Raw genomic sequence first — 14741 nt, forward strand, 5'->3', positions numbered from 1 at the left:
GAGCAAGAGATGCTCTTTATAACCACCCAAGAGATGCTAAACAGAAGAACATCCTCTGTTTATTCAGAATGCCCTAAAAGGGTGGATTTTCTAAAGTGGACAATACCTTTAAATGCTTTTCAGACTACATTAGGGACTAGTGGATGTCAAGGAGAACCCAGGAGAGAAAACGGGCACCCCTTCCTCCCTCCTGTAGCACCTCCCAGTCAATGTGGGTGACGCCATTATGTTATGTAGTTAGGGGATAACATGCTGATTGTTGGGCGACTGATCATGAGAACAAGGGCGGAATTGTCTCTGAAATGAATGAAGAACAGCTTACGTGCATGCCCAGCTCTCCATTTATTGCTTATAGAGCCCCCAAGCACCCCATAAAGAATGAATAAAGTGCTGGTCATATATATCCAATGTGGTGTTCCGTTGTTCTGCGTATTGGTGGGGGTCCTAGCGGTCAGTATGTTATCCTGCACCCTGTGGAATACCCACTTCTGTAGGTTCTCAGACAGACCTCATGCACAATACTTTTGTGGGCATTAAGCTTAGTACATGTTGCGTCAGACAGGCACACAGAGCAGACACTCCCTATGTAGCTATTGTTCTTACAAAGGGGACAGCGATATTACGATAAATCATAGAATATAATGCCCCAGTGCCATACTTTATAGCTAGGTGCCATTTAGGATTGGGAAAAGGCTGAGTGGCAGTTCTGTAATGAGGCTTAATGTGTAGCTGACTTGGTGGAGGGTATCTAGATATATATTGGCTTCATCTATAGTTCATCAATAGGATGTTATATGAGGTGTTAGGGTATGTGCACACTGAGCAATTCTCGTGGAATTGTAGCTAAAAGATTTCTTCTTGAAATTCCTCGCCTATTCTGCTCTAGCAGAATAGGAGCTGAATTTGAGCGTAATGCAAGTGGATTTCAAGCAGAGTTCAAGCTCCATTGACCTCTATAGGACTCCTCTAGCGGAATCCGCCCAAAGAATTGGGATGTCAATTCTTTGGACGAAACCCGGATTCTGCGCAGAATTCCGGACGGAAATTTCCTCTGTGTGCACGGGCAGTCAGAAATCCCATTTTTCTCTATGGAAAGGAGCAATGTTGCATTTACATTTCGCACTGATTCCGCATGCTTTTTGCGGCGGAATCCGTGAGAATTGCTCAGTGTGCACATACCCTAACAAAGGTATAGTTCTGTATATTTCTCTGAAAAGTAAAAAATAGGCACTTAGCTTTTCTAGAAAATTGCATCCTTCTAGACAGATGTATGTATTATTGGGCGAATATGAGGCCTGGGAAAGCTGGGTGGACTTACCAGAGCTGTAAGAGATATAGAAGTAGTTTGTTTTGCTTTGGTACGAGCAGGGGTAAAACTACAACTCCCAGCATGCTGGGAATTGTAGTTTTCCCCCCTGCTGACCTGCCACAGCTTGTAGGAATTTACCATAATGTATTTATTAGTCACTATAATGTGATCCACAAAGATGGATCCTGCCTGGTTATGGCCATTCATCTCTTTCTTTCCTTCTCTCATTGGATAGGTCAGCGAGGAGAATGCAGAGGTAGCACACCTCTGTGCGAGGGAGGGGTGTGCATTACATTGTATATAGTAGTCTGCCTTTGTATATAGTTTTACATTTTCGCAGGTTGTATCCCTGGATTGATTGACGTGTGTGTGCGCTGTATAAGATGTGCATCCAACCCCAGAAAAGTTAGTCTAATGTTTTGCAATTAAAAAAAAACCCTGAGACCAGAGACTTGTTATGCCGACTCTTTATTTTCTGTCTTTCCTTCAAACACAGGATATGGCTGGTAGGTGCCGACCATGCACCATGGCCCCCAGGGCTTCCATTAAAGTCATTGGGACCCTGTAATTCCAATAGCTGTGGGCACTGCCATGTGGTTATGGAATGACCCAGACCCACAAGACCATCTCTTCATTGAATACACAGACTGTAATTGCTGCAGCATGGCCAATGGAGTCACAGGACCCTGTACTTCATATAGGTGAGTGTCCCACAATATAGTCCCCAGATTCTGCATTAAAGGAGTTATCCAATATTAGAAAAACCACTTTCTTCCAGAAACAGCACCACACCTGTCCTTCCTTTGTATGTGCAACTGCAGCTCAGAGTAAATGGAGCTGAGCTGTAATACCACAAACATCCTGACCATGTGTGGCACAGTTTTGGAAGAAAGCGGCTATGATTTTCTAATCCAGGATAACCCCTTTAAGGCTACAATGTGACCTCATGAGTCTCTACTGAAGTCGATGGGAATGTGCACACTGTAATTGCAGCAATTTAAAGATGTCCTAATAGGTGAGGGTTCCAGAGGTGAACCCTACAACTATAATGAGGGAGAAGTTCATGGTGGTCAACTTGACTTGAAAGCAATCAGCTAGCCATGTGACCTTCAAGCAGGACTGTCTATGTATGAGCAGAACTGTCCATCACAATGTAGCTCCTCCCACACTCAGCTGTCTGCATGGTAAACAATGGAGACAACGAAACAATGGCTGGTAGCCCTTTATACAAATATTTATATAACGGGTGTGCGATAATATAAAGTGATAGGTCGTAATAACTGAAGGTTTAATAAACTGGCAACATCCTTCCAGAATCAACAAGGATAATTATTATATGTGGGCACTTTGCCCTCATAAACAGCAAGAAGAGATGAAGACATTGATTAACTTTTTATTTATTTATTTATTTTATTTTTTATTTTTATATTTATTTAATTTATTTTATTATAAATATTGAATTTAAAGGAACATTCCAGACTGAAGTGATGCCCAGTGCTAAGTCTGTCTATGATGTTCAGTTGTTCTGACTGCAAATAAAGGGAATGTCCTTTTAAGCACAGGGACATGTGACCATACAACGTTATTCAGTCTCATCCACTGTGGCCGTGCTGGTTGCTAGTGCACGTTGTGTTCCTATGGAGGAGGCACACTCATCACATATCCCTCCATGCATACTATGTCATGGACAGGATTGCATCAGGATGACGCATATGGACCAGCGATCAAGGGGGTGGATTGACATTTACTCATCGGGACAGATGTATAACTTATATTATAACAGTATAGCAATATGTCACCCTGTTTAATCATTTATATGTTTACAAAAGGGTTCTCCAACAACTAACCCGGTCCATTTCAGGCATCAGCATCACATCAGCAATTCCCAGATCTGTGGTTATGAACCTGACTTAAAGGGGTTATCCAGTGCTACAAAAAACATGGCCACTTTCTTTCAGAGACAACACGACCCTTGTCTCCAGTTCAGGTGCGGTTTACAATTAAGTTCCATTCACTTCAATGGAACTGAGCAACAAAACCCTGCCTAAGCTGGAGACAAGAGTGGGGCTGTCTCTGAAAGAAAGTGGCCATGTTTTTTGTAGCGCTGGATAACCCCTTTAAGGTCACTGCTAAAGAAGCTGGCTGTTCTTAGAGCATCAAAGCATATTAATGGAAAGTTAAATGGAAGGAAAAAGTGTGGTAGAAAAAGGTGCACAAGCAACCGGAATAACCATAGCCTTAAAGCGAATGTACCATTAGGTATATTTCTTTAGATTTTTACATGAATAGACTGACGCCGGTGTAGGGATGCTGTGGCTCTTTTCCAAAACCATGGACCGGTTCCCGTTCACGGCGCTGGTCTGTTCCAAGGCATAGGCCAAGCCTGAAGCACTGGATGCCGGCCCGCCTCGCCCCCAGTGTGATAAAACCCCTGTCCTCTGTGACGCAGCTTCATTAGAATCAAGGTAGCTGAGTCACAGAGGAGAGGACGGGCTGCCTCCACTGCTTCAGGCTTGGCCGGTGGCCGAAAATAGACCGACGATGTGCACAGAAAACCGGGCTGCCGTTAGAGAAAAGAACCACGGTACCAGCATCCCCACGTCAAAACAGCGCCATGGCTTCCTCTATGATGTTTGTAGTAATACAACCTGGTTCCATTCTCTTTTAGTGGAACTGAGCCGCAGTACCACATCCAAGCTTTGAAGGAGAGTGGCGCTGTTTCTGGAAAAAGACAACTATGTTTTTGCAATGCTGGATAACTACTTTAATTTTTACATGGTTATATATGTGAAATGTAGAAAGTCTTTTTCACTGTTCTCAGTTGGCTATGAATAATGTAGTAGAATATTCCCTTTATTATTCAGAAAGCATTGTCATCTACTGAGGTTCCCTATGGGTAACATAATCGGTTGTGGGCCCACTAAGACTCACTCACCCCTCCTAGGCTGAACCCCTAGCTACGCCCCTGTGCAGGACATACAGCAGCTGATAAGTACGTAAAGCGGTACTATCAGCAGGTTCTGCCCAATGCACCTGCTGATGCAACAGAAGTTCTTTACCTGATGACTGCAGGGCTTTAATGATTCTCCTCTTCTTCCCCGCATTCTCTAGATAGCCCCTAATTGCATCTATCCTAATGAGGAGCTTAGGAGCATTTGGGGCGTCACCCCACCCCCTCGGTCTGCCCAGCACACCCCCTCCTGTGGCGCCCACTATGTATATTCATATATGCATAGTTAGTGGCACGGGAGGGGGCGTGCTGTGCCGTCGGTTGACGCCCCAAATGCTCATAAGCCCCTGATTAGCATAGGGGCAATTAGCGAATAGCCTTAGAATGTGGGGGACAAGAGGAGAATCATTAAAGCCCTGCAGTCATCAGGTAATGAACTTCTGGGGCATCAGTAGGTTCATTGGGCAGAACCTGCTGATCTATATAACTTTCTGAAACCAGTTAATTTGAAAGAAAAACATTATCACCGGAGTACCCCTTTAAGATAAGATCGGCTAGGGGTCTTACCCTGTGCAAGCCCTGTAGCCCCCTCAGTGTTTACCTGCACTTGCCCTTGCATTGTTTGAACTGTAGCTTTGTCCCATTCAAGTAATGAGGGTAACCAGGGCCGTTTCTAGCTTTTCTGCTGCCTGTGGCAAAAAAAATAAATGGCGCCCCCCCCCCCCATCAATTCATCAATTGTGTACTATTGGTAAATTAATTATTTTCACATTGTGTATTATGATGGTCTGCAGAACCTCATCATACACCCCATCTGCGGCGGAACATCATAATACACCTCAGCTGCTGCAGAACATCATACTACACCCAATCTGCTGCAGGACCTCATACTACACCCAATCTGCTGCAGGACCTCATACTACACCTCAGCTGCTGCAGAACCTCATCATACACACCTCAGCTGCTGCAGGACCTCATCATACACACCTCAGCTGCTGCAGGACCTCATCATACACACCTCAGCTTCTCAGGTGATATATAGCAGCACAAGTGGATATACATGTACACTATGCCCCAGTCTGTACATATACAGTATATATCACATGTGCTGCTATATACCACCACCTCCAGCACTATGCCCCAGTGTACATATACAGTATATATCACATGTGCTGCTATATACCACCACCTCCAGCACTATGCCCCAGAGTACATATACAGTATATATCACATGTGCTGCTATATACCACCACCTCCAGCACTATGCCCCAGTGTACATATACAGTATATATCACATGTGCTGCTATATACCACCACCTCCAGCACTATGCCCTAGTGTACATATACAGTATATATCACATGTGCTGCTATATACCACCTCCTCCAGCACTATGCCCCAGTCTGTACATATACAGTATATATCACATGTGCTGCTATATACCACCACCTCCAGCACTATGCCCTAGTGTACATATACAGTATATATCACATGTGCTGCTATATACCACCTCCTCCAGCACTATGCCCCAGTCTGTACATATACAGTATATATCACATGTGCTGCTATATACCACCACCCCCAGCACTATGCCCCAGTCTGTACATATACAGTATATATCACATGTGCTGCTATATACCACCACCTCCAGCACTATGCCCTAGTGTACATATACAGTATATATCACATGTGCTGCTATATACCACCACCTCCAGCACTATGCCCTAGTGTACATATACAGTATATATCACATGTGCTGCTATATACCACCACCTCCAGCACTATGCCCCAGAGTACATATACAGTATATATCACATGTGCTGCTATATACTACCACCTCCAGCACTATGCCCCAGTGTACATATACAGTATATACCACCACCTCCAGCACTATGCCCCAGTGTACATATACAGTATATACCACCACCTCCAGCACTATGCCCCAGAGTACATATACAGTATATATCACATGTGCTGCTATATACCACCACCTCCAGCACTATGCCCCAGAGTACATATACAGTATATATCACATGTGCTGCTATATACTACCACCTCCAGCACTATGCCCCAGTGTACATATACAGTATATACCACCACCTCCAGCACTATGCCCCAGTGTACATATACAGTATATACCACCACCTCCAGCACTATGCCCCAGTGTACATATACAGTATATATCACATGTGCTGCTATATACCACCACCTCCAGCACTATGCCCCAGTCTGTACATATACAGTATATACCACCACCTCCAGCACTATGCCCCAGTGTACATATACAGTATATATCACATGTGCTGCTATATACCACCACCTCCAGCACTATGCCCCAGAGTACATATACAGTATATATCACATGTGCTGCTATATACTACCACCTCCAGCACTATGCCCCAGTGTACATATACAGTATATACCACCACCTCCAGCACTATGCCCCAGTGTACATATACAGTATATACCACCACCTCCAGCACTATGCCCCAGTGTACATATACAGTATATATCACATGTGCTGCTATATACCACCACCTCCAGCACTATGCCCCAGTCTGTACATATACAGTATATACCACCACCTCCAGCACTATGCCCCAGTGTACATATACAGTATATATCACATGTGCTGCTATATACCACCACCTCCAGCACTATGCCCCAGTCTGTACATATACAGTATATATCACATGTGCTGCTATATACCACCACCTCCAGCACTATGCCCCAGTCTGTACACTATAGTAATGAAGGGGCTGGAGTCCAGCACAGGCAGGAGGAGGGGGAGCACACACTGACAGGATACAACTTGCTAGAGGAGCCGAATCTTGTGTTTGCTGCTGTTATCAGTCTGTTGTCACAAAGACGGATTATGTGCTTTCTTCAGTGTGCACACTGTCCTAGAAGCACACTGTCCTAGAAGCACACTGCACTGCCTGTAGCTCACACATCCACACAGAGCACCACACAGTTGTAATCCAAGAGCTACAGACCTGGCACATGGCTCCCTCCTGGGTCTGAGACCTGCTCCCCCACCCCCAATTGTCGGGACCCCCCCTCCAGACCCTCCCCCTTACAAACAATCATGACCCTCAGCCACCAGCCTCCCCCCTTTCCCTCGTTGTTATACTCACTAGTACTGGGGAGGAGGAGGGATCAGCATGTGGAGCCGCTGTGGCCGGCTGTGCAGGCTCCTACCCAATCCTCAGGAAGACTGCCGGGTGACGTCACACATCAGAGAGACGTAGCCCGGCAGTTCCTGGGGAGGGCAGCAGGGGGCGGCCAGGCACTCAGCATAGGGGTCGGGACTGCTGTCATTTTAGTGAAGTTAAACTTCACTAAAATGACAGTGGCAGAGAAGATTGTGCCGCCCCCTGCAGGAACACAGGAGCTGCCGCCTGAGGCTGAAGCCTCAGTCTGCCTCATGGCAGGAGCGGGCCTGAGGGTAACACTGCAGTTGCTTGCACCTTCTCCACAGATAGTACTATGAGGCTACAGTGCTCGTACAGACACTGCAGACCCTTTAAAGAGAGTCAGATCCCATCCAGCGTAATATTCAGTAGCGGATTATAATATATAAGTGTGTTTGGGGGCCCTGAGCTCCTGGGGGGCCCATGGCCACCCAAACAGACTTGTACTTTCAGTGGTGTATTATCTCCAGGCTACAGTTCTGCCATTATTTGCATAAAATTGGCTGCTTTTTACCATAAATTTGCACAAATCAGGGCAAAGCTGCAGCCAGGAGACAATGCAGTAACATTAGAGCACATACTGAAGGACCTTATCATGTGACAATGATGTCACCACAGGTCAGGGGTGGAACTACCGCCGTAGCAGCCGTAGCGGCTGCTACGGGGCCCCTAGCATCGTGGGGCCCGTGGTCTGGGCCCCCGAAGCTTACTGCCTACAACATCCGGTGGCCGAGCAGGCCTCCCGGGTGTTTAGTGTTCTGATTGACAGCGCGAGAAGCCATAGGCTTCCCGCCCTGTCAATCACTCTTGTGACCGCAAGCAGCAGTTTTGCCCCCACCCCCGACAGATCAGCAGCTTCAAGGCGAAGTCCCGGGCAGCGACATCACTGAGGTCAGTGTCCGTCGCGGCGGCTGGGACTTCTGGTACAGGAAGTGACGCGCACCCTGTACCGGAAGTCCCAGCCGCCGCGGCGCACACTGAGCTCAGTGGTGGCGCTGCCTGGGACTTCGCCTGGAAGCTGCTGATCTGTCGGGTGCAGATGAAGAGGGAAGAAGAGGACTGCGACCGACGGGGGATCGTGTGGTTAGGTGAGTTGTGAGTTTTTTTTATTTTTATCAGAGGGGAACACTGGGGGCTGTATATATATGGGGGATGCACAGCACTAGGGGCCCTAGTGCTGTGCATCCCCCATATATATATGTATATGTATATATATATATATATATATATATATATATATATATATATATATATACACACACTCGACATATATATATGGGATGCACAGCACTAGGGGCTGTATATATATATATATTTATAGGGGATGCACAGCACATGGGGGATGCACAGCACTAGGGGCTGTATGTATATATATATACACTCACCGGCCACTTTATTAGGTACACCATGCTAGTAACGGGTTGGACCCCCTTTTGCCTTCAGAACTCCCTCAATTCTTCGTGGCATAGATACAACAAGGTGCTGGAAGCATTCCTCAGAGATTTTGGTCCATATTGACATGATGGCATCACACAGTTGCCTCAGATTTGTCGGCTGCACATCCATGATGCTAATCTCCCGTTCCACCACATCCCAAAGATGCTCTATTGGATTGAGATATGGTGACTGTGGGGGCCATTGGAGTACAGTGAACTCATTGTCATGTTCAAGCAGAAATCGAGACTCATCACACCAGGCAACGTTTTTCCAATCTTCTACTATCCAATTTCAATGAGCTTGTGCAAATTGTAGCCTCAGTTTCCTGTTCTTAGCTGAAAGGAGTGACACCCGGTGTGGTCTTCTGCTGCTGTAGCCCATCTGCCTCAAAGTTGGAGGTACTGTGCGTTCAGAGATGCTCTTCTGCCTACCTTGGTTGTAACGGTTGGCTATTTGAGTCACTGTTGCCTTTCTATCAGCTCGAACCAGTCTGCCCATTCTCCTCTGACCTCTGGCATCAACAAGGCATTTCCGCCCACAGAACTGCCGCTCACTGGATGTTTTTCCTTTTTCGGACCATTCTCTGTAAACCCTAGAGATGGTTGTGTGTGAAAATCCCAGTAGATCAGCAGTTTCTGAAATACTCAGACCAGCCTTTCTGGCACCAACAACCATGCCATGTTCAAAGGCACTCAAATCACCTTTCTTCCCCATACTGATGCTCGGTTTGAACTGCAGGAGATTATCTTGACCATGTCTACATGCCTAAATGCACTGAGTTGCCGCCATGTGATTGGCTGATTAGAAATTAAGTGGTAACGTGCAGTTGGACAGGTGTACCTAATAAAGTGGCCGGTGAGTGTATATATATATATATATATATATATATATATATATATATATATATATATGGGATGCACAGCACTAGGGGCTGTATATATATATATGGGAGAGGCACAGCACTGGGGGCTGTATATATGGGGGAGGGACAGCACTGGGGGCTATATATATGGGGGAGGCACAGCACTGGGGGCTGTATATATGGGGGAGGGACAGCACTGGGGGCTGTATATATATGGGGGAGGCACAGCACTGGGGGCTGTATATATAGGGGAGGGACAGCACTGGGGGCTATATATATGGGGTAGGCACAGCACTGCGGGCTATATATATATGGGGGATGCACAATACTGGGGGCTGTATATATATGGGGAGGCACAGCACTGGGGGCTATATATATGGGGAGGCACAGCACTGGGGGCTATATATATGGGGAGGCACAGCACTGGGGGCAATATATATGGGGGAGGCACAGCACTGGGGGTTATATATATGGGGGAGGGACAACACTGGGGGCTATATGGGGGAGGCTCAACACTGGGGGCTATATATATATGGGGAGGCACAACACTTGGGGCTATATATATATATATATATATATATGGGGGAGGGACAACACTTGGGGCTATATATATGGGGGAGGGAAAACACTGGGTGCTATATATATGGGGGAGGGACAACACAGCGGGCAATCTATAAGGAGGACGTCACAGAGGAGGCATCTATAAGGGTAACTACACTGCGGGATGTATATAATAGGGCATGCGCAGAGGGGGGGTATTTATTTTAGTGGACTAAACAGAGGTGTCATCTATAAGGGGACTACACAGAGGGGGCCATATACTACAGGGCAGGGATAGGGAACCTTGGCTCTCCAGCTGTTTAAAAACTACAGCTTTAGCTTTGACTGTCTACACATGATGGGAGATGTAGTTTTGCAACAGCTGGAGAGCCGAGGTTCCCTACCCCTGGTATAGGGGATGCACAGAGGTTGTCATCTACTATAAACACAGAGGGGCTCTCTACTATAGTAGATGCACACAGGGCCATCTATGTGGAAGACTGAACAAGGGACTATCTATAAGGAGCCAGGGCTACCCACTGAAAGAAGGCTTAAAGGGGCCAATACAGATGTGCAGTGTGTATAGAGATGAGGATGGTGCCAGAGTGAGGAGCCTAATATGTCTGTCTGGCAGATTCTGTGGATTCGTCGCTCAGAGAAGTTCTCATAATGGCCCAGGACAGATGGAGAAGAAGATGAAAAGGGAAGAACTCCGATCAGAGGAGAAGTCCCCTGTGAGTCACTAAATATATTTGCACTGTAATTTATATGTAGTACAGACCCTGTGTAGAGCTGGGTGTGTTGACGGTGTAGTGGTCGGTTGAGGGGGGGGAGCCCCAATTAAAAGTTTGCTATGGGGCCCAGCCATTTCTAGTTACGCCCCTGCCACAGGTCCTGTACAGTCTGCATTATGGAGGAAAAAGACTAAAGCTAGTGCCGCCACAGTTACAGTGGGTTGGGGGGCCCAAGCTTGTTGAACAGCCCAGAGCCCATGGTAAAGTTAATCTGCCCCTGGGTATATGGGTGGCCCTGTCCCCTGCCATGACCTCAAGGACAGGGCCACCCTCTCTACTCGGCTCTTCTACATTCTCTATTTAAATGTCAATGATGGGTAAATATTAAGGGTACAGATTACATAGCGATAAGGATATAGTGTAAGTGCTATGTTGGATAATAAACACTGGTGCTGGCGCTGGAAAGCTGCAATACACAATAATCTCGTCTTATTGTTGTCTCATCTCTGCCGGCGACAAGAAATATGGGAACCCCTGAGCACCATACTTATATTGTTGCACAACTAATAGGTGGAATTAGAACTGGATCCTCACTTCAGGGGAGCATGAGCTGTGATCTGTGAGAAGGGGAGCATGGGCTGTGATCTGTGAGAAGGGGAGCATGAGCTGTGATCTGTGAGGAGGGGAGCATGAGCTGTGATCTGTGAGAAGGGCAGCATGGGCTGTGATCTGTGAGAAGGGCAGCATGGGCTGTGATCTGTGAGAAGGGGAGCATGAGCTGTGATCTGTGAGAAGGGCAGCATGGGCTGTGATCTGTGAGAAGGGCAGAATGGGCTGTGATCTGTGAGAAGGGCAGCATGGGCTGTGATCTGTGAGAAGGGCAGCATGGGCTGTGATCTGTGAGAAGGGGAGCATGAGCTGTGATCTGTGAGAAGGGCAGCATGGGCTGTGATCTGTGAGAAGGGGAGCATGGGCTGTGATCTGTGAGAAGGGGAGCATGGGCTGTGATCTGTGAGAAGGGGAGCATGAGCTGTGATCTGTGAGGAGGGGAGCATGAGCTGTGATCTGTAAAGAGGGGAGCATGAGCTGTGCTCGGTGAGAAGTGGATCATGAGATGCTGATGATTGTTTGCGAGCAGGCATAAATCATGAGAAATGAGGCGCCAGAGAAGGCCACGCCTCTTCTCCGCCTTGCCACACACTTTCTGCCCAGCCATCAGGCAAGCTGTGGATACGGCAGGTGTATGCCAGGGAGAAGTGGCAAATCTGTGACCCTTTGCCAGACCCTTTGAAAATGTCCCACATTGTTCCCTATGGGGAGGGGTAAGCTGCAGCCAGACATCTCATCTCAGGGAGCTGAGGAGAAAACCACACAATTCATGCTAGTGTGAACTTACCCTTAGGGTGCGTGCACACTATGGAATCTGTGCTCATCCCCGGGCACATCTCCACCTGTGCCATAGACAAGTCAATTCTTAAGGCGGACAGCGGAATCCGCCTATGCATAGAATGGAGTCTATGGCACAGGTGGAGATGATGCATGCACGCTAATAGTAAGGGCCCTATTAAACCAACAGATTATCTGACAGATTTTTTACAGCCAAATACAGATGTGTCCCACGTCGAGGACGTTCACTGGGTGACATACTGTCTCCTAGTATGGTTAGAGATACGGAAACACAAAATCCGGGGGGCGCCAACAGAGGTTTTTTCAAATGTGGACAACATAGGAGTCTGTATACATGCCATAAAAACGCAACGATTCTCTAACAACAGAACTAAAATGTACAACATCAACAAATTGATAAATTGTAACAGGCAATATGTTGTGTATATTATTGAACGCACCGCTTGCCAGCTGATGTCCGTAGGCTGCACAACACGAAAGCTAAAAATTTGTATACGGAAAAATTTAACTGAAGCACAAAAACTAGGACACACCGAATTGTCTGGTGCTGCAAAACCCTTGGAGGTAATATCACCAGTTTTCAGTTTTACGGTATAAGGAAAAAATAACAAAAACACAGAAGCAGAAAGTATCTTCAGGTTTAATACCCATTATCCACATGGACTAAACTACAAAAATTATTTATTATATCATTATTTACAATAAGTCATAGATTTCAGTTCATGTACATCTGAACATACTGCACATTGTGTAATAAGCTATAGGACATTTGGAGTGTCTTTTGCATATTTTGTATATGTTTAGTATTGGTTAGACAACACCTGTGGTATAACGCTACAAGTCACGTGATTGTACAGTTCTAGCACACAGGCACTGCTGTATAATTGGTAATTATGTGCTTTTAAATAGTGTGTCTGTGTAGTACCGTGTAGACCAGAGGTGTCAAACTCAAATGCACAGTGGGGCAAAATAAAAAAATTGGACAAAGTCGCGGGCCAACATTGATAATTATTGAGGCGCGAATTCGGTGGTCAGAGTAGTGGTGTGCGTCAGTGGTGTGCGTCTCCCAGCGGTGTGCACTATGATAAATTACATAATAAATTGCTATGATATGATTAAACCCCAACCCATGTAAACCTCCAAGTATAGTGGAAGAGTCAGAAAATCTTCTTATAAGACAAATAGATGTGGCAGCGAAGCAGGGGGAAGTCATTATTATGGGGGACTATAACTACCCAAATATAAACTGGAAAGCAGAAACCTGCAGCTCAAGGGTTTATGGAAATAGTAAAAGTTAGTTACCTTTCCCAACTAGTACAGGAACCAACAAGAGGGGGGCACTCCTGGACCTAATCTTAACCAATAGGCAGGCCCGCTTCTGCCATGAGGCGGAATGAGTATTCCGCCTCAGGCGGCAGATTTTGCGGTCCTGCAGGGGGCGGCATGCCCGGCTGATAATCTGGCGGACCGGGCAAATGCCCACTGGGCCGCCCAGATTATCAGTTGTACGGCCGCCACTAGCTACCACTAGCTGTTCTAACCAGTCCATTGAGCTTCCGGGACAGGTCACCTGATGCACGCCGGCCCCGTAAGCTCACAGCTCCAGCCCCGTGCGCCGCACCTCTCCCGCGGTCCTGTGCGGTCAGCTGTTACATGTATGCCACTGAGCAGGAGACTAGAGAGGTGCGGCGCGCGGGGCTGGAGCAGTGAGCTTACGGGGCCGGCGTGCATCAGGTGACCTGTCCCGGAAGCTCAATGGACTGGTTAGAACAGCTAGTGGTAGCGGAGCCCCCTGCTTTTAAAGGGGCAGATCCGCCTTGCAGAGCTCCGGCGGCGGCGGCCCCTGGCTGTTCCAGTGAGGTGGGGGCGGTAGTGTATGTTGGTGGTGGGCTTGCCGCGGGCCCGCGCGCACGGGGGGGGGGGGGGGGGGGTGGGGTTGGTTCGAGTGCCAGTGAGGGGGGCGGCGGCCTGAGGTTTGCCTCAGGCGGCACAGACCCCAGAATCGGCCCTGCCAATAGGCCAGACAGAATATCAAAAATAGAAGTGGGGGGTCACCTAGGTAAAAGTGACCCTAACATAGTAAAGGCCCTATTCCACCAACAGATCTGACGACAGATTATCTGCCAAAGATTTGAAGCCAAACCCAGGAACAGACTATAATCAGAGAACAGGTCATAAAGGAAAGACTGAGATTTCTCCTCTTTTCAAATCCATTCCTGGGTTTGGCTTCAAATCTTTGGCAGATAATCTGTTGTCAGATCTGTTGGTGGAATATGGCCTTAAGGGTCCATTTACACAGAAAGATTATCT

General features: G+C 47.1%; 1 protein-coding gene across 1 annotated transcript in view; it reads left to right on the forward strand.

The window, feature by feature from the left end:
- Positions 1 to 1820: 1820 nt before the first annotated feature.
- Positions 1821 to 14741, forward strand: part of SLC17A9 (solute carrier family 17 member 9) — a 53292-nt gene continuing 40371 nt past the window's right edge. The window contains exon 1 of the mRNA XM_069953061.1: positions 1821 to 2010. Within this exon, the coding sequence (XP_069809162.1) occupies positions 1901 to 2010 (110 nt within the window). The 5' untranslated portion in view covers positions 1821 to 1900. The remainder of the gene's footprint in view (positions 2011 to 14741) is intronic.

The sequence above is a fragment of the Dendropsophus ebraccatus genome, chromosome 14 (assembly GCF_027789765.1).
Source record: "Dendropsophus ebraccatus isolate aDenEbr1 chromosome 14, aDenEbr1.pat, whole genome shotgun sequence".
Taxonomy (NCBI): domain Eukaryota; kingdom Metazoa; phylum Chordata; class Amphibia; order Anura; family Hylidae; genus Dendropsophus; species Dendropsophus ebraccatus.